At 41.4% G+C, this 27,516-nt stretch overlaps 1 protein-coding gene across 2 annotated transcripts in view; it reads right to left on the reverse strand.

Annotated features, from left to right (window-relative positions):
• The window catches only part of wdhd1 (WD repeat and HMG-box DNA binding protein 1), a 37,229-nt gene extending 18,778 nt beyond the window's left edge, over nucleotides 1-18,451 (reverse strand). Inside the window, exons 1-16 of one of the 2 annotated variants that reach the window (XM_074624177.1) lie at nucleotides 18,315-18,451; nucleotides 17,941-18,022; nucleotides 15,646-15,757; nucleotides 15,383-15,534; nucleotides 13,598-13,709; nucleotides 12,353-12,403; nucleotides 12,136-12,231; nucleotides 11,928-12,020; nucleotides 10,110-10,216; nucleotides 9,794-9,932; nucleotides 8,515-8,731; nucleotides 7,803-7,987; nucleotides 7,509-7,693; nucleotides 7,192-7,433; nucleotides 4,612-4,749; nucleotides 4,293-4,449 (exon numbers count right to left, since the gene is read on the reverse strand). In XM_074624177.1, the coding sequence (XP_074480278.1) occupies nucleotides 4,293-4,449; nucleotides 4,612-4,749; nucleotides 7,192-7,433; nucleotides 7,509-7,693; nucleotides 7,803-7,987; nucleotides 8,515-8,731; nucleotides 9,794-9,932; nucleotides 10,110-10,216; nucleotides 11,928-12,020; nucleotides 12,136-12,231; nucleotides 12,353-12,403; nucleotides 13,598-13,709; nucleotides 15,383-15,534; nucleotides 15,646-15,757; nucleotides 17,941-18,017 (2,063 nt within the window). In that variant the 5' untranslated portion in view covers nucleotides 18,018-18,022; nucleotides 18,315-18,451. Of the gene's footprint in view, nucleotides 1-4,292; nucleotides 4,450-4,611; nucleotides 4,750-7,191; nucleotides 7,434-7,508; nucleotides 7,694-7,802; nucleotides 7,988-8,514; nucleotides 8,735-9,793; nucleotides 9,933-10,109; nucleotides 10,217-11,927; nucleotides 12,021-12,135; nucleotides 12,232-12,352; nucleotides 12,404-13,597; nucleotides 13,710-15,382; nucleotides 15,535-15,645; nucleotides 15,758-17,940; nucleotides 18,023-18,314 lie in introns of both variants that reach the window. The other variant, XM_074624168.1, reaches the window with a different exon arrangement.
• Nucleotides 18,452-27,516: the final 9,065 nt, after the last annotated feature.

The raw sequence follows: 27,516 nt of genomic DNA on the forward strand, positions 1-27,516 counted from the left end.
TTGTTTGAAGAAGATGTTTTCACAACAATATAAAATAGATAATAGAGAGGGAGTTATGACCTGTTTAACTTCCTAACAAAAACCAGTATGCAAACATTAATAAAAGGAGTGTATGTTTAAGTACATGGGATTTATTGTTTTAATCTTGTTTTTTTTTACCGTGGTATCGAATTGGTATTGAGAATCATGGAATTTCACTGGTATTGGTATCGACTACAAAATTTCTGGTATTGTGACATTGTGACAGGGAAGTAACAAAACGTTTAAAATGTATTAATGTGGCGCCAAAAGGCACGGTGAAAAAATTTGGGTGCACCTAAATTATGTGCTGGTGCACCTAAATGAAAAAGTTAGGCGCCGCAGTGCAACCAATGTAAAAAGTTAGTTTGGAGCCCTGGTTATAGTTTAATGTTGCGTTACATAAACCATTTCATCCGTAAACCTGTGCCAGTGTAAAAATGTCAACTCTCTCACACTATCCGCACAACCCTTGTCTCTCGCTCTTTTTGGCTGGACCGCAGCAAAGTGGGGACCAGCATTATAAACATGAAAGTATGTCCCTGAGACTGACAGTGATAAAGTTGTTGAGTGATGAAGTTACACCATTGCTCTCTCAAAATGAACATGCCCGACAGTGTTTCTAACGGTAACGTCGCCTCTGCAATCAATCAGCTGATCCACTTCCTCAAATCATAGACGGATGTTGTTTTTTCTCATAGGCTTATAAAATGTATATTTTTCTGTATTTGTGTTTCAAACGTGGTCAAATCTTGTAAATGTAGGTGTTGACACAGTTTGATGCGTGTTATAAGTGTAGCGTGGGCGTAGCTGTGTGGTGGAGCGACAGAGAGAGGTGGATGCGCTCAGAGCAGACAGGTGTTGGCGATCGGAGCAGAGAAATTAGCAGTAAAGTTGTCAAGTGACCGTAAACGTACAGTGTAGGTTCCAGTTTGTAAATGAATAAACACTACAGCTCCTCAAGACCAACATCTGAAGCTTTGGTCATGGGATGTAACCTGTTTAACAAAACAACAATTTGTTGTTCTGGATTACTCATCCAAAGCGTCATTGTGTAATGATGTTACAAGTAGCATGATTATATTGATGACTTTATTGAAATAAAGCAGTCCTCAATGTTTGTCTCAGACGTAGCTTAACCATGTCATATGATATCTGTTTCAATTAAAGTGCTGTGACATCTTACATGTGGCGTTGACTTAAAAATTAACATTTAGCCCACTTTGTAGAAAATAGAGATATAAACTGGAAAAACAAAGTTTGGAAACTTGTGTTTGGTCGATTATTTCTCTGTTGTTACAATGCTAATGGTCATTGTATTTTACATCGTTGGAAAGCCTGTTTCTTTACCTTCGCAATGATGTCCAACTTGTAAGGATCATGCATTTGTGGGATGAGCAGCACAGCTGATTATGTGGGTAGCGCCCAAGAAAAATTTGCCAAAATGCTCTAAACAGTGTATTCTCATAAGGCTACCAGGAAGCCTGCAATGACTACCCTTCACCGTCAGGCCCGTTTGCGCTGGTGTCGACAACACAGACAATGGAACCTGAACATGTGGGGGAATGTCATGTTCAGTTATGAGTCCAGGTTCTGTCTGCGAAAGTTGGACGGCAGGGTCAAAGTATGGAGACGACGTGGAGAACGCTATGCTGATTGTAGCACCGATGGAGTAACAGCTTTTGGTGGGGGCTGTGTCATGGTGTGGGGCGGCATCTTCCTCACTGGCAAAACAAGGCTTGTCATCATTGAAGGCCATCTCAATGCAGTGAGATATCGGGACGAGATTCTGCAGCCAGTGGCGATCCCATATCTCCACAATCTGGCACCTAACTTCATCCTCCAAGACGACAACGCTCGCCCCCACAGAGCCAGGGTTATCACAGACTACCTCCACAATGTGGGAGTAGAGAGAATGTAACAGCCTGCCAAGAGTCCAGACCTCAACCCAATTCAACACTTGTAGGATCAGCTTGGGCGTGCTGTACATGTTAGAGTGACCAACACAACCTCGTTGGCTGACCTGCAACGAATCCTGGTTGAGGAATGGAACGCCATCCCACAGCAACGTGTGACCCGGTTGGTGACCAGCATGAGGAGGAGGTGCCAGGCTGTTTTGGCTGCGTATGGATCTTTCACCCGCTACTGAGGCTCCTGATGGTGTATTAAATGAATAAAGTGTAAAATAGACAATATGTCTTGTTTGTTCCTTGTTACTGAAAGAGAGTTCAATCATCCAATCCACCAAACAACTCAAAACAAGAGTCAATACCAACAGGAGAATACACTGTTTACCATTGACGGAGCATTTTGGCAAATCTTTCTTGGGCGCTACCCACATAATCAGCTGTGCTGCTCATCCCACAAATGCATGATCCTTACAAGTGGTACATCATTGCGAAGGTAAATAAACAGGCTTTCCAACCATGTAAAATACAATGACCATTAGCATTGTAACAACAGAGAAATAATCCACCAAACACAAGTTTCCAAACTTTGTTTTTCCAGTATATATTGTGTATCACCATTCAGCCTAAAAATACTGAGATATGATTTTTGGTCCATATCAGCCAGCCCTATGGTCAGGAAATCTATACCATCACACTGTCATTTTGTAGATCATATCCTGATAACTACAGATTGCATTTATTGTCCTGCTGACAACTTTTCAAAGCATACTGTAAGTTTTTAGATTTGGTCCATCACAGTGAAAGTTTAGCTGCTATTTGTGTTTATCAATGTTCTGCTACCATCATGTGATAATCCATCTGAGAATAGAGACAGTTTTGTATTGACCGCTTCCTTGCTGGTGCTGTCAGCTGCTGAACAGCAACTTTACAAATGCAAAAAACACCAAATTCTAATTTTTTTCCCACAAGTTTTTTCTTTTTTGTGTCTTCTGACATTGGTTTTATAGGAAAAGTCCCTGCGTGTTTCGAATACAGACAGGACAACCTTCGAGAAACAAGACCAGCTCTTCCTTCAAAGCCCAGGAATGCTGGCCAACAAGACATCATGGATTTACAACCTGCAAACAGCAACGATCAAGATGAGAAGATCCTTTTTCTTTTACGTGGCTACTAAATCATACCACTGACCTAAACCACCTTTGACCCTTCAAGATCTCCAAGAGGCAGCAAGATGGACAAACCAATTCACTCTCCAGTGTGAGCTGCTCGTATCATTTAAATAAACTATTGGCCATCATAAATCACATGTAAGAGCAAGTCACCCCCAGTACAGAGACTAGCTGGCACAAACTTTAATCTCACTGTGGACTGTGATCTCTACTAAAACATAGTTTGGATTTTGTTTAAGGATCATTAATAGAGTGTATTATTATGTGTTTATATAACCATACCTATTTGCCTTAGTTAGACTTTTGTTCCACTGCCTGTAAGCTAGGAAGTGTATCATCAACACATTAACCACAAATTTCTTTAAAGCATTAACGCAATCGATCTTCCGGAGGTTATAGGGGGCTCAGTTTTAAAGCTAGAGTGAAGATAGCTAAGGAATCCATCGGTGCCAACCATGTCATACTAGCTTGTCGAGGAGGCTAAATAATGCTACGAAGTTATGCAAAATTTTGGTGAGGAAAAACTGTCATGACCATTTTCAAAGATATGTGAATGTAAATGGGTTCTATGGGTACCCACGAGTCTCCCCTTTACAGACATGCCCACTTTATGATAATCACATGCAGTTTGGGGCAAGTCATAGTCAAGTCAGCACACTGACAGCTGTTGTTGCCTGTTGGGCTGCAGTTTGACATGTTATGATTGGAGCATATTGTTTTATGCTAAATGCAGTACCTGTGAGGGTTTCTGGACAATATCTGTCATTGTTTTGTGTTGTTCATTGATTTCCAATAATAAATATATATATACCTTTGCATAAAGCAGCATATTTGTCCACTCCCATGTTGATAAGAGGATTAAATACTTGACAAATCTCCCTTTAAGGTACATTTTGAACAGATAAATAAAATGTGATTAATCGCGATTAAATATTTGAATCGATTGACAGCCCTAGTAATAATTATCATAAGGAACATTATTTTTAAACAAGCCAAAAGCTGTTTCAGTGATGGCAATGTTTTAGTTTATGTGCAGTCTTTCACTGAGATGATTCAGTCAGACTCTAAACATTTGTCTGCGTCTCCTTCGTGCCTCCATCAAAACCCAAATATACCAAAGAGAGGACAACACATGACCAACGTCTCAGCTGACAGGAAGTCAGAAACATGATGGTGGAGGAGAGAGAGAGTTCACCTGAGCTGTTGGGGGTTCTCGTGTACTCCAACCACCCAGTAGTGGTCTGATTTGCTTTTGCAGGTCTCTCTGGTGTTACACACTGGTGTCCATGTGTTGCCCAGGGAGCGGTTCAGCATCCGCACAACCCCATCCGAATCCACATAGCACGGGGTACCTGAAAAACCACAACGTAACCAGGCTGTCATCTTACAAATCCTAAAATGAGTCAGAGGAAAATGCTGCTTCTGTTTAAAATTATTAATTTAATACATATAAACAGAGTCAAAGAAATGTTTCCAGGAGAATAAAAACATATATATTTCTTCTACAAACTGACCCTCTGCAGTGAATCCGAGCCAGGACAGGTAGGACTTGTGAGATAGTGGGAGGGGTTCGCCGTTGATGAGCTGCTTCTTCCTTCGACCGAACTGCAGCAGCTGAACACCCAGAGCCTGGTCACCATCAAAACCTGGAGCTGATGACGGAAATTAACATACATAAGGCCTTGTCAAAGCTTGAAGATAACAACGGAAGAGTTAGAGAGTCCTTACATGATTGGGACCCACATTTAAAAAACAAATATAAAATACTATGGTAAGCCTTGGAAAAATGGTCTGCTGTAATGTTGCGTATATAGAATTTATTCTTTTAAGGTTCTTTCTACCCTTTGAAAAGCCCATTCAGTGCTTTTTAGAAAAAACAATAAACAACAAAAACTTTAATCACCCAATGACAACATTCTCTGGAGTGTTTTAGTAGTCCACCTCTCAGAACAGAGAAGCTTCCATCTTCCACAAATGTCGCTCCGCACCAACTCTAATAATATGCAACCATGTATTTATGGTCCAAGTCAAAACACAAAAATCTCAGACTTGTATGTTGTGAACTTCATCTACAGTAATTGTTTAGTTAAACTACAAGCATGTAAATCTCCACTGGGAAAAATTAATACTGTATATACAAAATATATCCAACCCCCACTTTCCTCCTATAAACTCCCCATGTAGCCTCCTGATTTGAAATGTATTTTAACAGGATATTCCCATTGAGATTTAAAATCTCTTTTTCAAGGGAGTCTCCGTAACATAGACCAAATGTTAATCAGTTGAATAAACTATTTTAACGGAATACAAATTTAAATATTTGTTTAAAAAGTACTGTAGCAAGAATAAAGAACACCTTCCCATTATTCCCTACTAGGCTTTAAATGCTACTTTCAAAAAACAGAAGCAGGGCTGCAGTCAATGATTATTTCTTAAATGACTGATCTAGTCTAGGGCTGGGCGATATGGCCTAAAAATAATATCGCGATATTTTTAGGCAATATCGCGATACACGATATATATCACGATATATATCACGATATTTTCAAATATCCTCTAAGCACTTCATAAATGCTCGATTTAACCCTTTGATGCATACAATCACACCAATATGATGATTCTTGTAGTCCCTGCAGCACACTGTATGTCTGCATTAAAACCTTGTTTATATTCATTAGTGGTTTCTGTTGGAACTATTTTAATCTGGCATGCAAAAAGGGGGAAATCACAAGTTAAATTCAACAAAACATTATCCAACAGTATTCACTTTAACCAAATAGTTATCTGGCAATACATGCTTTATATATTTACACACACACACACACACATTAATGGTGTGTAATTAGTGTATAGTAACTTATTGTTATATTAACCAGTAAGCTGTTATAATGTTGCTGATAATACAAAATATAATTTTCCCAGCAGTGTAGAAAGACTCACCAACCGCGAGGTGTAGCCTACTGTATGGCCAAAACTGCATGCTTGTCCACTAATTCAGGCTGACAGCTTTGGTTGTGTTAGCTGGACGTTCATATTTTGGATCAAGTGTCTTAATGAGTCTTTTGAATCTGGGCTTTTCAACTACGCTAATGTTGTGATGTAGGTGTTTACAGCGGCCGTGATTTCTTTGCATTTTGCACTTTTTTTGTCATATGGGATTGCTTTGGAAAGCGAGGAAGCCAGAGTAATTTGCCTCTGGTCTGGTTCTGGTTGCTTTGGTCATGTTCTCGCTACCGTACTCGCTTTGCCGCTTCGGTTCTTTCACTTTCTCCAGACTCATTCTCTCTCCGCTGCGTCCCTCCATAAACAAAAACACGCCGGTCGAATACATCACCCTCGCCCAGGAGAGAGTCTGGATGAGGGCGGAGTCTGTGACGTGTGTATCTGTGTCTGTTAGAGGGAGCCGGAGGAGAGAAGGAAATGCCAAAGCGAGTCTCATGCCGGCGGGGTGGCTTAAAAACATTACATGACAATTTGTAGTCGATGTTCGCGATAGTCATTTTATATACCACGCGTGGGACAAGCCGCGATACATCGACTATATTCGATATATCACCCACCCCTTATCTAGTCTATAAAATTCTTTAGTCTATAAAATATCAGAAAATATTAGAGATCAATTTAAGTATAGATCAATTTCCTAGTGCCCAAAGTGATTGTGAAACATGCAGATTTTCCACAAACAAAACCTAAAACTATTCAGTTTACTATCAAATAAGACAAAGAAAAGAAGCAAGTATGTCTTCATCGATCAAAATCTGCTCTGTATATTTTTCTGTCCAACGACTAATTGATAAATTGCCTATTGTTCCAAAAAAGCATTTACATCTCGTCCAGTCAGTGTTTGAATTTGACGGAACGGAGGCTGGAGTTGGTGCGGATCGGAAGGAGTGCCTTCACAGATGTGTCTCCTCTGCTGTTCATTCAGGGACTTTTTTCTCAAATAGGGAAAGTTTATTTTGTACTTTCCACACAGAGACAACAAAAAACACCTCAACAGCAATTGTACAGAGAATATATCACAGTGGTGTGTGTGTGTGTGTGTGTGTGTGTGTGTGTGTGTGTGTGTGTGTGTGTGTGTGTGTGTGTCTAACCCCGGTGGTAGACTATGAGCATCTGCTCTCCGTGTGCGACCATGCAGACCACGTTCCCCGGCAGGCTGAAGATCTCTCTCTGGACTCCGCCGATGGAGAAGAGTCTGAGCAACAGCGCGCTGGTGGCGACCGCCGCCCAGCCCTGACCCAGACACAGCGCCCTCACATCCTCGCCCTGCGGCAGGTCCACCATCCACTCCTTATTGGTGTCCCACGACGAGAAGTGGAGGCACTGAAGCTTACTGGGAAGAGAGGAGGAGCGGGTTGAAGGGTTTACTGTAAATAATTGAAACAAAACAAGACAGAAGGAGGTTTACCTGGCGAGCTCGTCCGTGCTGGGGCAGGCTAGCAGCACGGCCTCCTGGGAAAGATCAGCCATGGTGTGACCCAGCGAGTTGGTGAGGTGCATGGCGTGGTGCACGGCCGTGTCGTGAAACTCCACGTCGATGGCGTTGTCCTGCTCATCGTTGTAGCCTCGGACTATTCCCACCGAGTTCCACATCTGAGGCACAAATTGGCTTTTAATACACGTGAGACTGGAAACCATTTCATATTACCGCAAGATGAAGTTTTATTTTAGGGAGTCTAGGGAGGCATGTGTTCGAGTCTACCATGAAGCGGTGTGTGAGGTGTGCCGGGGTGGAGCTTGGCTGAAAGGCCTTCTGGGGAGGTGTTGGCAGGGGTCCCTCATAGATGGGACGCAGGGGCACCAGCGGGGCCGCTGCAGGAACTACGGCGCTGCCCGTGTCGTCATCGTCCCCAAATTTGTCCTGACCGAGCTTCAGCGAGCCGGTGTCTGAAGAAAAGACATACATGCAGAGATAGATGTTAAATCCACTTATTCTCCATTCACCTGAGCCACGCACTCCGACTGGAACACACTTAACAAGTGAGCAGAAGATAAACAGGACAGAAGTAACCAGCAGACAGATTTCCTTCTATTGACATTACCTATATCAACTAAAGTAGAGCTGAAACGATGAATCAATCAACAGAAAATTAATTTTCAACTTTGATTATCTGTTTATTTACAAATTTATCAGGCAAAAATAGATAATATTCTATTATAGGTTTCAGTTCTCAAATGTGAAGTACTGCTGCTTTTCTCTATTCTATGTTATTGTAAATTGGATCTTCAGGTTTTAGGTTGTGATAGGCACATTTCACTATTTTCTGACTTAAAGTGGAAACAGACAACTTTTGTCAACCCTTATAAATGCATAGTTCATGGTGAGGGGTCAATTTGGTACCGAATGGTTTTACTTTAATCTGTCTCTAATCTAATCTGCATCCTCCCTCTCTCTGACTCTGTCTTTCACTCACCCAGTGAGTTCTCATCATCCAGGATCGCCCCTCTGTTCCTCACCCGACCGGTTGCAGGCATGAGGAAATCATCATCATCATCGTCGTCGTCGTCCCCGGCGATGGGTTTCTTAACTGGCGAGTTGATGTCACTCAGCCCTTCATCCATGAGTCTGTCATCATCATCATCATCATCAAACAGGTCGTTGTACTCTTTAGCTGGCTTTTTTGCTGGTGCCTGCTGAAAGTTATTTAGCATCAACATGAAAACAAACATTGAAAATTTGAATTTGTGTGTTTGCCATAAAAATAAACAGATGATGTTGTGAGTTGTGAGAAGAGTGATAATTACAGTTTTAGGATTACAATATGCATTTGAGAGCTAAATTCACAATATCATTTGTGAATGAAGAGGGAAAAGCTCACCTGTCCCAATTCAAGTATCAATGTCTTGACAACTCACATGAAGGACAAACATTTACAAGAACAACAATGTTCTTGCACACAGTATTGTAAGTCAATATATTGCTTTATTTTAAGCTAAGTTAATGTTTAGTTATGACTCCCTATAGCTTTTCATTATCTAATATAAAACAAACTGATTCCGCCTTTAGTTGCGTGAAAGTTTCACTGCGTAAAGCCAACCTGAAAGTGAACCACCATCACCTGGTGATTGAGACCGATAATGAAATTAAGGAACAACACTGTTCCTATGAAGCCAGGTAGGTCTTTATTCACCGTTCACCATTAACAATTCACCATCATTAAAAAGCAAAAGCAGCATGTGTATACATTCAGGATACCTTCAGTAGCTGGCGTAGCAGAGAGGATCCTTATCAGAACTGGCCGATGCTACGATGATTGGCCAGTCTGCGTTCAAGGGGCGGGAACTTAGCAAATTATTAAAAGAAAAAGTGGCAGAAAGCTGGAACCATGAAATATTTTGCATCTTTGCATTAAAAATGACGATTATCGAAATAGTTGCCAATTAATTTTCTGTTGATTAATCGTTTCAGCGCTCCTTTTACATTTTCCATACGTTTTGTGTGCAAAAATCAGAATTTGTAAAGTAACTAAAGCTGTCAAATAATTGTAGAAGAGTAAAAAGTACAATATTCTCCCCAGATGTAGTGAAATACAAGTAGAAAGTGTCATGAAAAGAAAACACTTAAGTAAAGTACAAGAACCTAAAATGTATACTGAAGTACAGTCCTTGAGTAAGATGACTTAGTTACATTCCACCAGTGCCTATCACCATATTGAGCTAGAGTAAACATTGAGTGTGTTATCAGCGCCGTACCTTGGTGGTGTTGTTGTCTGTGGAGGTGCTGAGTCCGTCCAGCAGGCCCAGGCTGCCCTCTGTGTCTGTGTAGGTGATCTGGCTGCCTGACGGATGCCAGGCCAGACCACACACTGTGAAGCCCTTCTCATGCTTCTGCCTGCAGCCGAGACGAGAAAATGTCAGCTGTTAGTGATCCTGAACGTCTACTGTTTCTCCTGATGGCTTCACCAACGCAGACAATTAGTCACAGGATGCGTTGTACAGCTCATTTGCATTCAAATGTCACCAGAGATGCATCAGTTATCAACTTTCAAAGTTTGCCAATCTGTTATACCTTTCCAGACACAGCTTGCTGTTCACGTCCCACACCGTCAGTGAACCCCCCACGCTGCCCGCCGCTAGGAACCGCCCACATGGAGACCAGGCCACCACATTGACGAGCTGCAGAGACAACAGAGAGGAAAAAGAATTGAAAAATGAGGAGAAAACACAATCAGAGCACAGGCAGACTGGACCTTCAGTCCTACTGATGATTTCAACTACAGTCTTTGAAGAAGTCGTCATTTCGGTGCCTTCAGGTTGTATAAAGATCCCATATTTGGTCTAAAACTTGATGGTACGCTTCAGCAGACGAAGGGCTGCAGAGCATGTCCCCTTCAATATTTAGAACATGTGCATAAAAACATGAAAGTAGCAGAGGACATTTATTTTGACAAAAATAAAGACATTTTCCACCATAAATTGATGCAGAAAAGCACAAATTGGTGCATGAAGATTTACCAGAATGCAGGTAATTAAGTTTAATTAAATTGTGTTTGATGCTCACAATTTCCTGGTTTCATATATGTCACTCCCAATGTTGAAATGAAACCTACACCCTTGACTCTACCATGCAAATGTAGCTTAAACTAAAAAAAAGCTCTTTGGTCACAGAGATGGCACTTCTGTGCATCGAAAAACCTCAAAAGAGGACAAGATGGAGGACCTGATTGCCTGAGTGAGTTTTTAGCTTTTAGCAGTAGCATTATACTAGCTCACCAGTGTAATCTGCACCTTTTTATGCTGTATTGTGATTGGTTGGTTTGTATACGTGGGTCAAAGCATCAATCACATTATAGTACGTCTCACAGTGTGATCTTGGACTGACGACCAAAGATTTCACCACGATTCTCAACTATGTGTGTCTACAATGGAGAATGAGACTTCTCGGTCACTGCCAAAGTCATCAAGAGCTCCCAGCACGCATGCTGATGCTGCGGGAACCAACGCACGGGCATCGATCACAGGGACGTCCCACACCAACATTCATGGACGTACTGAGGAGAGATGCTGGACAGTGCTGGTGAGCTAGCCAGATGTATGGAGGACTGAGATAGCTGGAAGCTCCGCTTGAAAGCACAGTAATCGGGGAGTTTTTCGTGGCCACAGCGCACTTGGTGGATCTTGTTGGGTCTCTAAACTATGGTGTACGGTCTAAGACCTGCTCTATATATAAAGCGTCTTGAGATAACTTCTGTTGTGATTTGACACTATACAAAAATAAATTGAATTGAATTGAATGTAGAGCCAGGACAGGACTTTATTCATCCCCGTGGGGAAATCGCAGTTGCACAGCAGCACAGATTCTAACAGAAATATAAATAAGAGCATTAAAAAAGACAGGGCGGGCGCCTGGTTAGCTCGGTTGGTAGAGCGGGCACCCATATCTGGCAAAGGCTCAGTCCTAGCCGCGGTGGACCTGGGTTCGAATCCGGCCTGTGGACCTTTCCGCATGTCATCTCTCTCTCTCCCCCCTTTCCAAGACTCTATCCACTGTCCTATCAATAAATGCTTAAAAAATGCCCCCAAAAAATAATAACTTTAAAAAAGACAGGGCATACAATAAATATGAGTAAAAAATACCCAAACGATAAGAAGACTGGTAAAAGTTGTATGTTATAAAAAATAAATGTGCATTATAAGTTATGTGCACTGGTATGCATCAGCATATTACACAACAGAATGAACAGTAGCAGTAGTGCAAACATAGATATCCACATGAACAAGACAAACAAAAACAGTGCAAAAACAGACGCTGTCGGAGACCACTGAGTTGGCTCAGACTGAGGTCATCACGGCAGTTGGTACAAAGGAGCGCTTGAAGCGCACCTACCTGTGTCAGCAGCTCATCCGACAGGGTGCTCACATGATCCCAGGACCCTCGCTCGTAAAGGTGCACAGTCGCCTCTACAGGAACCGCTAAAAACTGGACGAGCACACAATAATCATTTATTAATCACTGATGAGGCTTGCGCTGAGGAAGTGCTGGAGAGATGCAGATGTTAACGGTAGACACCCGGCTTCAGAAGTGTGTCACTGACCTTCGCCGTCCCGGGCTGCCAGGCCAGCCGACACAGAGACTTTGCATTACTGACGTCATTGGTCTTCTGCAGCAGAGGCCAACTGATCAGCTGAGACTGAACGGACACAAAGCAGATCAGCATCTGAAAGACTGGACCCATGAAGTGCACATCAAAATAAAAAAGGTTGTATGCTTATTAGAATCTTTGGGTGTGAGGTGCTGAAACACTGATGTACCTGCTTCTCGATATTCCACACCACGACGGAGCCGTCACAGCTGGCAGACGCCTGACAGAGAGAGAGCACAGGAAGTTTAGTATTTGTTGTTTTTAAGTCAAAACAGTTCGACATCCAAGTTAATCAAGTCAAATATTATCTACCCAAACATGAAACAAATCTGATGATATGAGAGATTTCTTCAACAACAGTTTTGTTTTGACGTTGAACAGTATTGTAATTTAAAACTTAAACAAGGCATCACCCCAAAAGGTATGGTCCAAAGCGCGTTTTGTGAGGGCATACGTACGGACAGACGGAACACAATGCCTCCGGCCACGGCTATTGCTGGCACAGAGGCATGAAAACGGAGGCATGAAAACGGAGGCGACCGAGCCTTTGTGGTGGCCGTCCCTAATCTCTGGAACAGCCACCTTTTCATATAAAAACTGCTCAGACTACAGAAACATTTAAATCGCTGCTGAAGACCCACCACTTTTCGTTGGCGTTTCCTCTTCTCGTCCTCTTTTGTGCTGCAATTCTTTTACTACTATTATGTGCAAATTATGTTTAATGTTTTCCTCTGCTCTTATTGTTGTTTGCTTAGTATTCATTTGTATTTTGAGCCTGTTCAGCACTTTGGTCAACTATGTTGTTTTCTTTAAATGTGCTATATAAATAAAGTTGACTTGACTTGAAGTTTGACTATAAAAATGTATAAACTGCGTTAAGGCAGATGAGCATTATCTGGGAAACATCACGTTTATCTTCTAAAATGAATACCAAATCATGTTAAATGTTCGCAAAATAAGTTGGTGTCTGTTTATGAGTAGTAAGAAATCATAAATCATCCTTTAGAAGGGGTAGATGTTTACTGTAAGCTGGCAACCAATGCTTCGAGATGGCTGCTGTGATCTAACTTAGGGCCAACTCGTCTTCACTCATCAGGGCATAATGAACAGAGATTTCACTGGAATTTTTGTGTTGTCGTTACAATTTAGTCATTAAATAAAATCAACGAACACTTATCCTCAATTTTCATTGACAAAATGATCGCTGATCGATGGGAACAGAATTTCCCCTTTTAGGTATTTTGCTAAAGGGAACCCTTCCAGGATCTGCATGTTTGTTCTTCAGAGTTTTAACTTAATTTGGGGGTTCCCGTGGATGCTAATTTCAGACAAAAGTTTTCAGAATCATCAGCAGACAAACAGCCAACAACCTCAGCGCTGCATTTCTAACATCCAGAGGAAAAGGTTTACCGACCAGGAAGTCATCTTTTGGGTCAAAGGCAACACTGAGGACAGGCGCTTCGTGGCCCCGCAGTGTTTTCTGCTGGCTGCTGTCCGATACCTCCACCACCTTAACCATGAAGTCACTGAAGAAAAACACAGAGACATAAATAAGATTAAATATGTGCAAACTGGCATGTGCAGGTAATCTGTGTTCACACGTGACCGACAGCGACAGACCGTAGGGACATCAGCTGTGAACCAGCACGAGTGCAAATTGTCAAATCGATGAACGAGACAAGCAGAATAATCCTGATTTCCTCCGACGTCCGCCAGAATGCAGACACCAAATTCGCCCTAACCGCCTCCGATGGCTGAATTTTTACAATCAATACCACAATAGAAATTACCAGTGTGAAAATAGCAGCATCAATACGGCATCATGCTGTGTGCTTTCATTGCTGTGATAAACCCGTTCAAGGTAAATCAATGCTGGTAGCAAACAGACGTTTATCTCCAATCAGGACTAATCATGAGGCTGCTCTGTCTGTGAGGTGGAAACATCATTCAGGTACACTGCTGTCTGTGTATTGAAACAACAACACTGAACCTAATGAGATCTGGTTTAGTCATAGCGTACTGAACACAACAGACAAGTTACGCACGACAGCTTCACCCGCCGCCACAGGAGAAGCCGGAGCAGAGCGATTGTGCATCGCTTGACAAAGTAAAAGTGACATTCGCTCATCTTTCAGCTCTGGTTCCTCTCTGGGATCACTGGTGAGAGAAACCTCAGGATGAACCGTTTAGTCAGCCGGACGTCCTCATAGCTGAATACATCTGTAAAATGCAATATCATTTTTCAAGGATAATGGTCAACATGGGTGGAGTCTGTGTTTAAACCAACCAAGCTGTGTGATTAGACGTTTTGAAGCGGTTTGATAAAGTCTGTCAGCGACGACTTTAACCTGCAGCGTCAGCAAAAGCTCCAATAGTTTAACCTTTTTGACAGACTGCACTGTTTTTTTAATATATTGGACAGATATACATCTGATTTCAAAATAGAAACCAGTAAATGAGGTGTCCAGAGCATCAGTTGGTACAGATATTCAGAATAGATAATCTATTAATTAAGGATGCAAACTCATCAGGGGTGAAAAGGTGACAAAGAAGTGAACCCCCTAGGGTGGATTTATAGTTGATTGTTGAATGTAATCTTACTGCTAAAAAGGTCATGTAAAGGGGACATCAGTTCATGTCTGGTCAGTCCAAGGCCCAGACAATGGTGGTTGATTGAAACGCGGCGGCCGCAGCACAGGGGCAGCCCCAACCTGTCCAGACATGGGCAAGCGACAAGGCCTGCACCTGTGCCTCGGTGAAACCCCACAGGAAGCACAAGGAACAGAGTGACAGGAGGAAGCACGGCCGAGGTCCAAGGGGCCAGAGACCAACGGGGGCACCGAACAATACAGACCTTAATCAAAAACTCATTGAATCTACACAAATCACACAAATTACTTATTTTGGATTCAAAATGTTGATTTTCGCTGAAAGGTGACAAGTGTGCAACCTACCAGCACCGTACAAAAACAGAAATAAAAGTAGAATGTACTGTACCTATGTTTTGGAAATAATATAATAAATAAATAAAATAATAAAACCAGGAAATAGCTATAGCCTGTAACTCTGCATAAAACCACTAATTTCTGGTTTTGTATGGATCAAACAAAACCAGAACTTTGTGGTGAGCTTTAGGGGTGCCAACAGGCAAATTTCACCACTTTGGACAGTTATGTTTTTCAAAAGTGATCATAAGTACCTGGATCCGGCAGCGACTCTGGAGCCACTGCTGTTAAAGGTGACATGCGTGGCATTGGTAGTGAACCGGGTCAGGATGCCATATGGATCGCCGTCAGGAAACGTGTGGATCTGCACGGTGTTGTTGGAGCTCGCTGTCACCAGCTTGCCGTTCTGTAGAGGGAGGAACACATATCAATGCTTCACTGACAGCTGATTCATTACAGAAGGTCTCAGTGGAAAATCAATCACACATCATCAAAGACCAGACGACCGATGACCAACCTTGAGGGCGAGAGAGTACGCCTTTTCCCCGACGGTGATGAACTTTGGATCGTCGTCATCCAGACCATCCCATATCCGAACATCTCCATCATTCCCGCAGGTTACAATGAACCTGAGGAGGATTTTATCATGGTCAGATATGCATATTGTGAAGCAGAAGGAAAAATAACAAAGTGTCAAACTGATTAATTCATCTTTTCAGAAAGAAAGGTTGTTTTTAAATCAGTTTGTTACTGTGCAACATGATTGAGAGCTATTTCAATTCAGTGTGCTACACACAAAAGAAATACTGTTTTTGCTGCAAGATTTCTTGTAACGGGCCTGACGGTGAAGGGCAGTCATTGCAGGCTTCCTGGTAGCCTTATGAGAATACACTGTTTACCATTGGCAGAGCCTTTTGGCACATTTTTCTTGGGCGCTACCCACATAATCAGCTGTGCTGCTCATCCCACAAATGCATGATCCTTACAAGTTAGACATCATTGCGAAGATAAATAAACAGGCTTTCCAACCATGTAAAATACAATGACCATTAGCATTGTAACCACACACACACGCACACGCACACGGTTCCCCTGACCTAAATCCAATCGAGCACCTACAGGACGTCTGGGAGGAGATCCCCCAGGACACCATCCACCAACTCATCAGGAGCATGCCCAGACGTTGTCGGGTCTGCATACAGACACGCGGGGGCGAGTTGTGATTGAGTGCTATTGTGGTTTTAGCTGACGTGTGTCGCCTCACTGTTTTGAGCGATGCTCGTTCATGTCTATGTAGAGCGAGCACAAGCTCGAGCCCGACGCTGACTTTCGTTGACTTAACGACCACAGGTGTCGCTGTTAACAAGCATTTTCTGATTCTTACAAACAGTCCCTTTAAGTGTACAATCAGTGCTCAAAGTGGCTTTACCGGCACTCTTACATTTTACTCCTTGGCATATCACAATTTTTTCTTGTACACCGGCACACACAAGCTACCGATTATTCTTTTATGCCCTCTCCATATCAGGTTCTCTGGACGATTCATAATCGTATATGGCACAGGGGGTGAGAATGAGGGTGCTGTAATTTATTGATACATGTTCACTTCCTTTCTGTAAAAATGTGTGAACTGTTTGTCATTACTTTTATTTTTTGTGAACAAATATAATTAATGAAACATTATTTAAAAGTTTTCTGAATGAGATCTTTTGATTTACGGAATATGATTTTACAGGGCAAACATTTCCAGAAGAAGTAAATGTTCTGACAAAGACTGTGATATGTGTTCATAATAAAATAATGATTTAACTATAGCAAGTTTCGTCTTTTGAGGAGTTATCTATAGTAATAATAATGATCCAAATGATGTAAAATTGCATAGTTTTAATTCAAAAACCTTCAAATATTCTTGTGGAAGGACTCCAACACCAGATATCTCCTAGTATCTTTTATTCACTGTTGTAATTCAGAATGTGTCTCTTTATCCTGCTATATAATATGGAGCACCCTGACTGGGACTCTGCGCCTAAAACCTGAATGAAGCTCACAGGGTTATAAATGAACTCTTTTGTTCACCTGTGGCTGGTGATTCCAAAATCTATCAACCACTCAATTGTTTTCACTAGCCACTTACAGTGACAGTGTGAACCACATGTGAAAAATACCAAGATCTACAAAATTCAAGCAATAGGCTGTTTTATTTCATAACGTACATATTTAAACTCTTAAGGTAAATACTGACTCTCTCCCTCTTTTGAACTTTTTCGTCCACCTCCAAATGGCAAATGAATATTCAAATGTTACCAGCCACTCAATAGATTACCATTGTTTGTTTGGCTGTTGAGTGAAGCAAATCTGGCAGCCACTTGCATATTTTACCAGTTTTTGGCTGGTGCTAATTTTCAGCCCTGCTCAGTGCTCACACACCTCAGCTCTGCATGTATACCTGCCTCTCTGGTGTTGATTCAAGCCTATAGGCTAGGCATCCTATAACATATTATAGAGAGATACTATAGGCTACAAAAACACAGGGAAGCACTTTGTTTGTATATTAACACTATGGGTAAATATACAAACACACCACAATAACCCTATAATGTTTCAGTTGGAATATAATTGTAATATTATAAGCCTACTATAGAGGATACACGTGAATAAGGGGAGTAGTGGATCTGATTTGGATCCACTTCAAGCACTGTGTACAATGATAGTGTCAAACTAAAAAAGACTGTTATGAATGAGCAGTCAGATCACATTGATGTCAACATTAGCAGTCCCAGACAGTGAAGAAGTACCTTTAACAAGGACTCACCTCCCAGATTCATCGAAGCACACCTCGGTGTGTCCCTCCGAGTGGCCGTAGCGCATCGGCTTCCTCTCACAAGGCATCTTCACTAAACCAGCAGACATAAACAGCAACAGTAACCAATAGGTGAAGGTAGGACTTTAACACGGGAACATTACACATCTGTCACACACCCCAATCCTGCCCTGTCATGATTAGCCTCTGGTTCTCTGAGCTAGCTGAAGGGTTGAGCTAACGCTAACAGCCAAAGGACGTTCCGTTAGCTAACTTCCGTTACACACGTCAAAGTCAACGGTCGGATCGGTGTTTACGGGACGACACATTTAACGAGGTTCTCTTACTAGTTCTGACTCGAGAGGAGAGTTCGTGTTACAACTTACAGCTTCCCTGACTGTCTCCACAGACTCGATCCTCTTCTCCTGAATCTCCCGCGCTGCGTTAAAAACAACGAACCGCAGCGTCACGACTCCCGCCACCTACGTCATGACGCAACAGTCGTAACCCCTCCTAGGTTGGAGCCACGCAGCAGGAGTGTTTTGAAATAGTTGTGTCAGTGGTTAGAAGTACGCCCACCTTTTAATGAAGTAAAGATAGAAATACTGCAGTGTCAAAATACGTTGTTAGTAAAAGTATAAAGGTATTAAATATACTTAAAGTACCAAAAGTAGGCTATAAGGACTCATTATGCAGAATGGTCCATTTCAGAATAATTTATATTATATTACTGAATTATAGGCTAATTATTGATGCACTAATGTGTAAATTAGATTAACGTTGCAGCTGGTAAAGGTGGAGCTAATTTTAACTACTTTATATACTGCTGGAATATTACATCATAATTTATTAGTTGATTATATATATAGCCTAATAAATATGATTTACTACTCAACTCAACTATATTTATATAGCACTTTTCATACAATCATGCAGCCCAAAGTGCTTCGAATAAATAAACACAAGGGATAAAAAGCGGTATGAAAACCAATGATTAAGACTTAAAATTTGGATGTATTAGTTAATTTATATTTTGTATTAATAATCTATAAATCATAGTGGAGTAAAAAGTATGGGCTAATATTTGCCTCCAAAATGGACACAAAGTAGAAATTAGCATAAAAATAGAGATACGTAACTACAAGAATGGCAAAATTGTATTTAAGTAGGCTTCAGTGTATACTTGAGTAAATTACATTTCACAACTGGGATCTGTGATGTTTCTGCACAAATATGTTACGATTAAACCAGGCACTGTCATGGCAACCTAAAATGTGTTGCTGTCTAGAGAGTGATGAGACAGAGACAACTAAATGCACAAAACACAATATATGTCTATCAATTCTAAAGTAATGTGTGCCCACATGGCATCAGTCCTAGTGAATGTGAGCGCCCTGTAATGAATTACATACAGCCTTATAAAGAAGTACAGACAACCATGGAACATGTCTCCGTGCTGGTGTCAACATCCTCCACAGCAGGGGATCGAAACAAAAGGAAAAACTAACACAGTAGTGAAATCTAACAGAAGCTCTTTTCCCATGCTCTGCAGTATCATAAATGCTTACAACATGTGTTTCTTAAAATTACAAAACCATACGATTACATTTCAAACAGATTACATTTCAAACAGATTAAGATTACATTTCATACAGAGGACATTTTATTCCGATTACATGCATGTAAGCCTTAAATCCACAATTTCCATCACATCACACATCACACAGCACTATTAAATACAATTTGATTCAATGTTGTTTAAATGTTGTTTGAACGAAATAGGGCCTACAGTTCAGCTTCTGATCTCTCAACAAGATTATTTTTACATCTCTCAAAGTTTGAAGCCTCCTCTTATGATTTTGCCTCTTTACCAGAACTAAGTGCTGTGTATGCTTTTAATTGTGATTATGTCGGTGCTATTGTTTATTTGTGTCATGCACATACAAGTGCCATAAGCCGACATGCATTTAAGACACCCACAAAAAAAACCTTAAAGGGACTGTTTGTAATTTTTTACACGTATAAATCTACTGGGTCGGTTTCCCATGCGTGCTCGCATACGCGCGCTCGCGTGTGGCTACGCTGTTCAGACCGCTCTTCTGCTCCTCTGCTCCTCTGCTCCTCTGCTCCTCTGCCTGCTTGCCTTCACTCACACAACGCGCGCATTCTCACTCCACCTCACGTTCATGCGCGCTCACTCCACACTGCAGAAGAGTTAGTAGCTCTGAGAATATCTAGTGAATGTTCAGTGGACGTTTGTGCAGAAATAACTGCTGCAGCTCCTCCAGACCAACAGAGGTTTCCCGTGTCTTGTGAAGTGACGGGGCTTCGCAGCAAGAAACGTTATCGTCTCCGACCGGGTGGTGGTGTCTCCCTCCCACTGCGGTCAGAGACGATAACGTTCTCTTCCTGCTTCAGCCCCGGAGGCTGAAGCAGGAAAAGCCAACACTAGGATCAGCATTGATTCATGGAGAGACCTTCGTCTGGTCAGCTAACATTACTGCCAAGCAGCTGAAATATAGAGTTATATTGTGCTTTTAGCTGACGTGTGTCGCCTCTCTGTTTTAAGCGATGCTCGTTCATGTCTATTTAGAGCGCGAGCCCGACGCTGACTTTCATCGACTTAACGGCCACAGGTGTCGCTGTTAACAAGACATTCTGAAAGAATCAAATCAATCAAACAGTCCCTTTAACTTAACTTCATATTTACACAATAGGCTACAACATACACATACTGTACATGTGCCACAGAAAAGGCTTCCACTCAAAATATCCCAAGTAAAGATCTATTTTAGAGTTAATTCAAAAACTGGATCATCTTACATTTCTGTCTGGCAAAGAAGAAATAGTTATTGTGTTTATACATGTTTTAATCATTGTAGTGGCCATTAGTCAGAAAAATCTAACTTAAATCAAAGGGACACTGACGCAACATGGGTATATACACAGGCAAAAGAGTCTATTGTCCATGCAAAGTTTCTGTGTTTCTTATGATTTATTTCTCCACAAACAAGCAAGCAAATGAAACAACAACAAAATCATGGCTGTCGCTGCCTCTTTTGCGCACAGAGGCTCACCCAGGTGCATGCTGGTCCTATAACTGCCACCTACATACATAACCTGAGGTGCCCACAGTGTTACCCAATTCACAAACAAAACAGAACAAAACACTAATTACGCAAAAACTAAATAAACTAAACAAGAATCATGATTAAACTAAACAAATAACTAGTAAAAGAAAACTATGAAAATGTAATATAAAGCAAACATCTAGAATAATCATTCAAACAATACTAATTATTATTAGGAAAACAACAACTAAATACTTAAAACAAATACATTGCTCCCACGATTATCTTTATTTTAAATATGTAATAAAAAAATTATATAAAAACTTAGACTCTTAATCTATTTGTATTGAAAGCAGCTATTCAAGATTTAATTTCTGTGGGGAATTTATTCATTATCACTCCTAATGTAGGAAAGATTCAGCATCACATTGTGTATTTCAGACCACTTTTTCACACTGCAAAATCACCTTAATGAGACAGAAACAAGTATTCACTCACTCATACTGATACTTTTAATGTTTTATTAGTTCACATATACAGTATATGTATGTCTTGGCTGCCAAAGACAACCTGACTGACTCTCCACTTGCCTGTTTGAGCGGCGTCTCAGGGGAGAATTTGATTAGTGCAACAGGAAGTCTCAGGAAGCTCTGTTGGCGGACAGCTGGTGTCACTGACATATAACAGTATGTAAGAAGCAGAGAGTGAACATGTGCAACAGGCCTGAAATGTGTGTGTTTACTCATGACTGTGTGAAACAGTCCTGATGAAACTGAAACATAAAAACAGTGCTTCATTTCCCAGATTTGGATATCAAATGTATGATGACTCTAATGTAACACTAGATGTTGGCTTTGGAGCTGCTGAAAAATTATGCTGGCTAACTGGATCATACAAGACAACATTAATATTTCATGCATGTGGTTCAGGAAAATCAATAAATGTGGCTCATGAACTCTGTCCATTTGCTGAGCTTTGACATGTAGACATACAGTCAAAGGGATCAAACACAAAGACAGACTTTGTCTGTGGCTTCAATCTGACAAAGGTTCATCAATTGTACAAAGTTGTCTACCTCCAGTGATTTAATATTGCTCTTCAATAAAGTTGAGGAACTCAAGAAAGACCTTTTTTTAAAAATTGGTCAAAATTGAAGCATCAGAGGCTGAAATACCCCGACTTATAGTCCACAGTATGAGACCTGTTCAAAAGGTGTAGAATCCTCAATTTGCCATAATGCAGTAACAGCATCTTTTCTTTAGGTTGATTATATTTGTTGTGCTAACTTAGGTAATGCTTTACTGTACACTATTGTGCAGTTATATATCATTTTAAATACCTATTTTACTATATCTATTATTTGATTGAATCAGTGTGAGGTCACATTATGAATGTGAAATATCTACTTACTGTCTCTTATTTTTATTTAATTTGGTTTTGTTGATATTGTGGATTGTTACAGCAGTAATAACTAATGGGGATCATAAATAAAGTAAAGTAAAGACCCTCCCCTTTCCCCTTACTTAATCATATATTAGTCTGGTGTCTATCACTTTACCATGCCATTTTTGTCTCAATATGCTCTTGTATAGTTTTTCTATTTTAATTTTTATTCTTATTTTACTTTTTTTAGTATTACTTTCTTTTACTTTCTCTATTTATCTGTACTATTTCTATTTCTTTGACCCCGTAGGAAACCCACGCAACAGAGGGAGAACATAACACAGAAATACTCCACATGTGTAACGAACCTTCCTACTGGGAGGCGACAGTAGTAACCACTGCACCATTATCCACAGTAGGCTATATGCATACCTAACCTGCCTACAACCTGTTCTCATTGCGTATATACATTTAATACTCACTGCACAACCTGTTTGGCTGTTTACATGTATAGATTTTACTATAACTGTACACCTGTCTACAGAATTATATTATATTTTATTCCTATATTTTAAAGATACTATTTGTAATTTTCAGAAATGCTTGTTAACAGCGACACCTGTGGCCGTTAAGTCGATGAAAGTCAGCATCGGGCTCGTGCTTGCTCGCTCTAAATAGACATGAACGAGCATCGCTTAAAACATAGAGGCGACACACGTCAGCTAAAAGCACAATATCACTCTATATTTCAGCTGCTTGGCAGTAATGTTAGCTGACCAGACGAAGGTCTCTCCATGAATCAATGCTGATCCTAGTGTTGGCTTTTCCTGCCTCAGCCCCGCAGCGAGTAATGTTATCGTCTCCCGACTGCGCCCGGAGTGAACAGGGGAGACACCGGCACCCAGTCGTAGACGATAACGTTTCTCGCTGCGGAGCCCCGTCGGTTCAGAAGACACGGGAAACCTCTGTTGGTCTGGAGGAGCTGCAGCAGTTATTTCTACACAAACGTCCACTGTACATTCACTAGATATTCTCAGAGCTACACTAACTCTTCTGGAGTGTGGAGTGTGCGCACATGAACGTGAGGTGGAGCGAGAACGTGAGGTGGAGCGAGAACGTGAGGTGGAGCGAGAACGCGCGCGCTGTGTGAGTGAAGGCAAGCAGCGGAGCGGTCTGAACAGCGTAACCGTGCATATGCGAGCGCACTCGCGCAAATATGCGAGCGCGCATGGGATCCCGACCCGGTAGATTTATACATGTAAAAAGTTACAAACAGTCCCTTTAACTTCTGCACTATCGTATATCTTTATGTCTTATATTCTAATTTAGTGATTTTCTTTCTTTTACACATATTGGTATAAGTAGCTGCAGTTAGAGGAAGCCTGACAACTAAGAATTATAATAGTTGTGCATATCGCATTAAAGAACCAGAAGTTAATTCCGTATATCTAAACTGAAACAGGGCTGCATGATGGTGCAGTGGTTAGCACTGTCACCCGACAGCAAGGGGGTCACAGGTTCAAACCCGGCTTGAGGTCCTTCTGTGTGGAGTTTGCATGTTCTCCCCGTGTTAGCCTGGGTTCTCTCTGGGTGCTCAGGTTTCCTCCCACAGTCCAAAGACATGCAGGTTCATTGTTGACTCTAAATGTCCCGTAAGTGTGAAAGTGAGTTTTAATTGTTGTCTGTCTCTGTGTGTCAGCCCTGTGATAGTCTGGAGACCTGTCCAGGGTGTACCCCGCCTTCACCTAATGTCAGCTTGGATCGGCTCCAGCCCCCCCCCCCTGACCCTGAATAGGATAAGGGGTTACAGATAATGAATTAATGAATGAATAAACTGAAACAGTAATAATGAAATAGAAAACTTTGATGAATAGGAAAACACAAAATGGAACAGCCAATTTACTCGAGCATGTAGAAGTAAAATCTGTATTACAAGTTCTGACAAAAAAACTAACTTTTTATGCCTGAAATCCTAATGGCTGTATGATGAATATTTCAATCACTGTTTTGTATTCATACAAGTCCCCTCAGGGCAGATTTCCTCACACTGCTAGTTGGAGATGACATGAATGACATGAATCAATTGAAAGAAATCTGAATTTCACCCCAGTTATGAGGAAGAAATAGTCTTTTTCATGTCCTTATCTCTCCATGTGCTCTGCTGAAGCGCTGGCATTTAGAGGTGTCCTTTGCAGAGAGTGGGATGAATTGTTTTCAAAGCGATACTTCAAAAGCAGCTTTTTCCGTCCCATTAGCCTGTCTGACTGTGACACAAGTCCACAGCTGCAGCATGAACATGTATGGATGAATAAGCATGACTGGAGCTGCACCATTAAATCAGTCCAGACATGACAAAAAACCTGAGACACAGTCATACCACAGAGGCGGTGTAAAGGGCATTTATTGGTTTGTGTATCAGTGTGGTGAATACAATATGTGCCTCGAGGGGGTAAACACAGGGATTTAAGTATTTGAGAATACTGCTTGGTCCTATTGTGGACTGTCCTCCACTCTACGGTGGCCCTGAGAGCTCAGAGCACTGCAGATTAAAGGGACAGTGTGGTGGATTTAGCGGCTTCTAGTGGTGAGGTTGCATTTTGCAACCAACTGAAGAGGACCGCTCCCTATGTAGATATATACTGCTCATTCTAAGCTAACGAAAACATGCCGATTCTTAGTTACCCGTCGGTTCAGAAGACACGGGAAACCTCTGTTGGTCTGGAGGAGCTGCAGCAGTTATTTCTGCACAAACGTCCACTGAACATTCACTAGATATTCTCAGAGCTAAACTAACTCTTCTGCAGTGTGGAGTGTGTGCGCATGCACGTGAGAGTGGAGTGCGAGAACACGCGCGGTGTGTGAGTGAAAGCAGGCAGCGGAGCAGAGGAGCAGAGACTCCGGCCCTGGAGACCAAAGCTACGGTCTCCCCTGTGTCTTCTGGGCGTGGTCGGGGGGGCTGGAGCAGGAAGAGTTGACACTGTTTTGCAAGACGGTCTTCACTAGATATTACTTTGCAGTTTCGGTGCTTCCGTGTAGTTTGTGTTGGAGTCTTGTCTGAACAGCGTAGCCACACTCGAGCGCGCATATGCGAGCGCACATGGGAAACCGACCCGGTAGATTTATACGTGTAAGAAGTTACAAACAGTCCCTTTAAGAAAACACATGCAAAGAGACAAAACATGAGCAAATGAAGAAAATGTCTTCATCAATTTGACAACGTGTGTGCAGCATTTAGGAAAAAAACTCCACCAAACAGAAAAAACAACCAAATACACACAGCAGAACCAAGTGAAGAAAACAGTTGTATTCCCTTAATGGAAGCAAACTAATGTTGTACTTTTTTAAAGTTTGCATGATTCAGATTTGAAGTGGAAAGCTAGTAATCATCAAAATGTCAATGGTAGATGAACAACAAATATCTGAAATTCTGAAAAAATATTCTGTTGTGTTCTGTGCCACTTGCAACATTTGGTTTGTGTTTCCTCACCTTGCAGTGTTTTCTTTTTCTAACAGCTGGGCCACAAAAGCTGCTTGAGCAGTGCGTGATGGCTACACAAGGCTTTTATTCTGAAATATTTGCAGAACAGTGTTGTGGAAAATGCAGTGACTTGCAGGGCTCCATAAATTACTAGTACCGGCATTTAATTGTGGATTATTACAAATAAACACACGCTTCTTAACTTTTTTCTGTCTAAAATAAATATGACATTTTTAATGAAATGAAATCGCCATCATGAAAGGCAAACTTTATGTAGAAAGAAACGGGTGGCAGCAGCAGAAATTCTGGTGTGGACACCACACACGTGAGAGACGCAGCAATTCAGCGAGGTAGCCGCCATACGCTGCTCATTTTCCCAGTGTGTCCAAGCTGTAAATGCTGCACATATGCTGTCAAATTGGTGACGATGTTTTTCCATTTGCATGTGTTTTCTTAAAGGGGAAATATCATGAAAAATTCACCTTTTCAGTGCTTGTTCACATATATTTGGGTATCTGGGGTGCCTATCAACCCACAAACTGAAATAAGACAACCCAGTCAGTTTTTTTGTGGGCTGCCTATCAGAAAAGATGTGATTCAACAAGCCAATCAGATTTGGCTCCCCTTACGATATCATGTCTCATTAGAATATATCACCCACAGCTTGAGAACTACCTTTGCACCATATTTTCCTCACAAGCCAATCAGAGCAGACTGGGCTTTTTTCAGGAGGGGGTCTTAAAGAGACAGGCATAAATACAGGTATATTCAGACAGACAGTATGAGAAAAATAATGTGTCTTTTGAACATTAAAGAATGTAAACATGTTCTAGTAGAAATCCAAAATACAAGTATGAACCAGAAAATGAGCATGATCTGTCCCCTTTAAGTTGCAGTGTGTTGAGCTCTCAGGGACACCATAACTCCAACATGTAAACAGTTTTACCAAAAACAATACTTGTGAAAGTTGTTGAGGCACAACTGATGTTAAATATTCATTTACAGAGGAGCTTTCAGCTGAGACTGAATGATAAAGAGGCAACTGAGTGGTGAGAGGAGACAGACAAGTGAAGCAGATGATGTCTTCCCATCAGTGCAGTTGTACCGCCATCTTGTGGCTGCAGAGAAGAATACAGTCCTATTGAAGCTCACGTTTCTGTTTGTTAAGAAGAGCTGTTGAAAGGCATATAGAGGTGACACCCATAACAGAGCTTGAATCCATTTTGTGTAGCAGATGAAATCAGTCCACTTGTCTTCAGTTTGCCACAAGGAGGTAAATGTTGTTCATAACCTCACAAAGTCTTTGGAGGGAGATGTGGTTTGAATTTTGTGATTAGTTAGACTTAAGCAGTGTTTATGTGGCGATATTGGAGCAGATTGCTCTGCGCCATTTCACCCTTACAAGGGAAGAGGTCTAAAAATGTTTTGTTTGAAAGGTAATGAAGAATTAATAATGTTTGGATATTACTAGATGCAGTTTGAGTCTCTGTACCTCGAACCTTTGACAGCACCAGTTGTGTGCAGGATCAGGCCATAATAAAGCATCACATATTTATGATATTAAGGAACATTAAAGGAAGTTTGGTCTCAGCCAGGAAACCATGAAAGGTGCAGTTCCTCTAGTGGCCACTATATATACAGTATACTAGATGCCAA

Source organism: Sebastes fasciatus, chromosome 2 (assembly GCF_043250625.1).
Source record: "Sebastes fasciatus isolate fSebFas1 chromosome 2, fSebFas1.pri, whole genome shotgun sequence".
Taxonomy (NCBI): Eukaryota; Metazoa; Chordata; class Actinopteri; order Perciformes; family Sebastidae; genus Sebastes; species Sebastes fasciatus.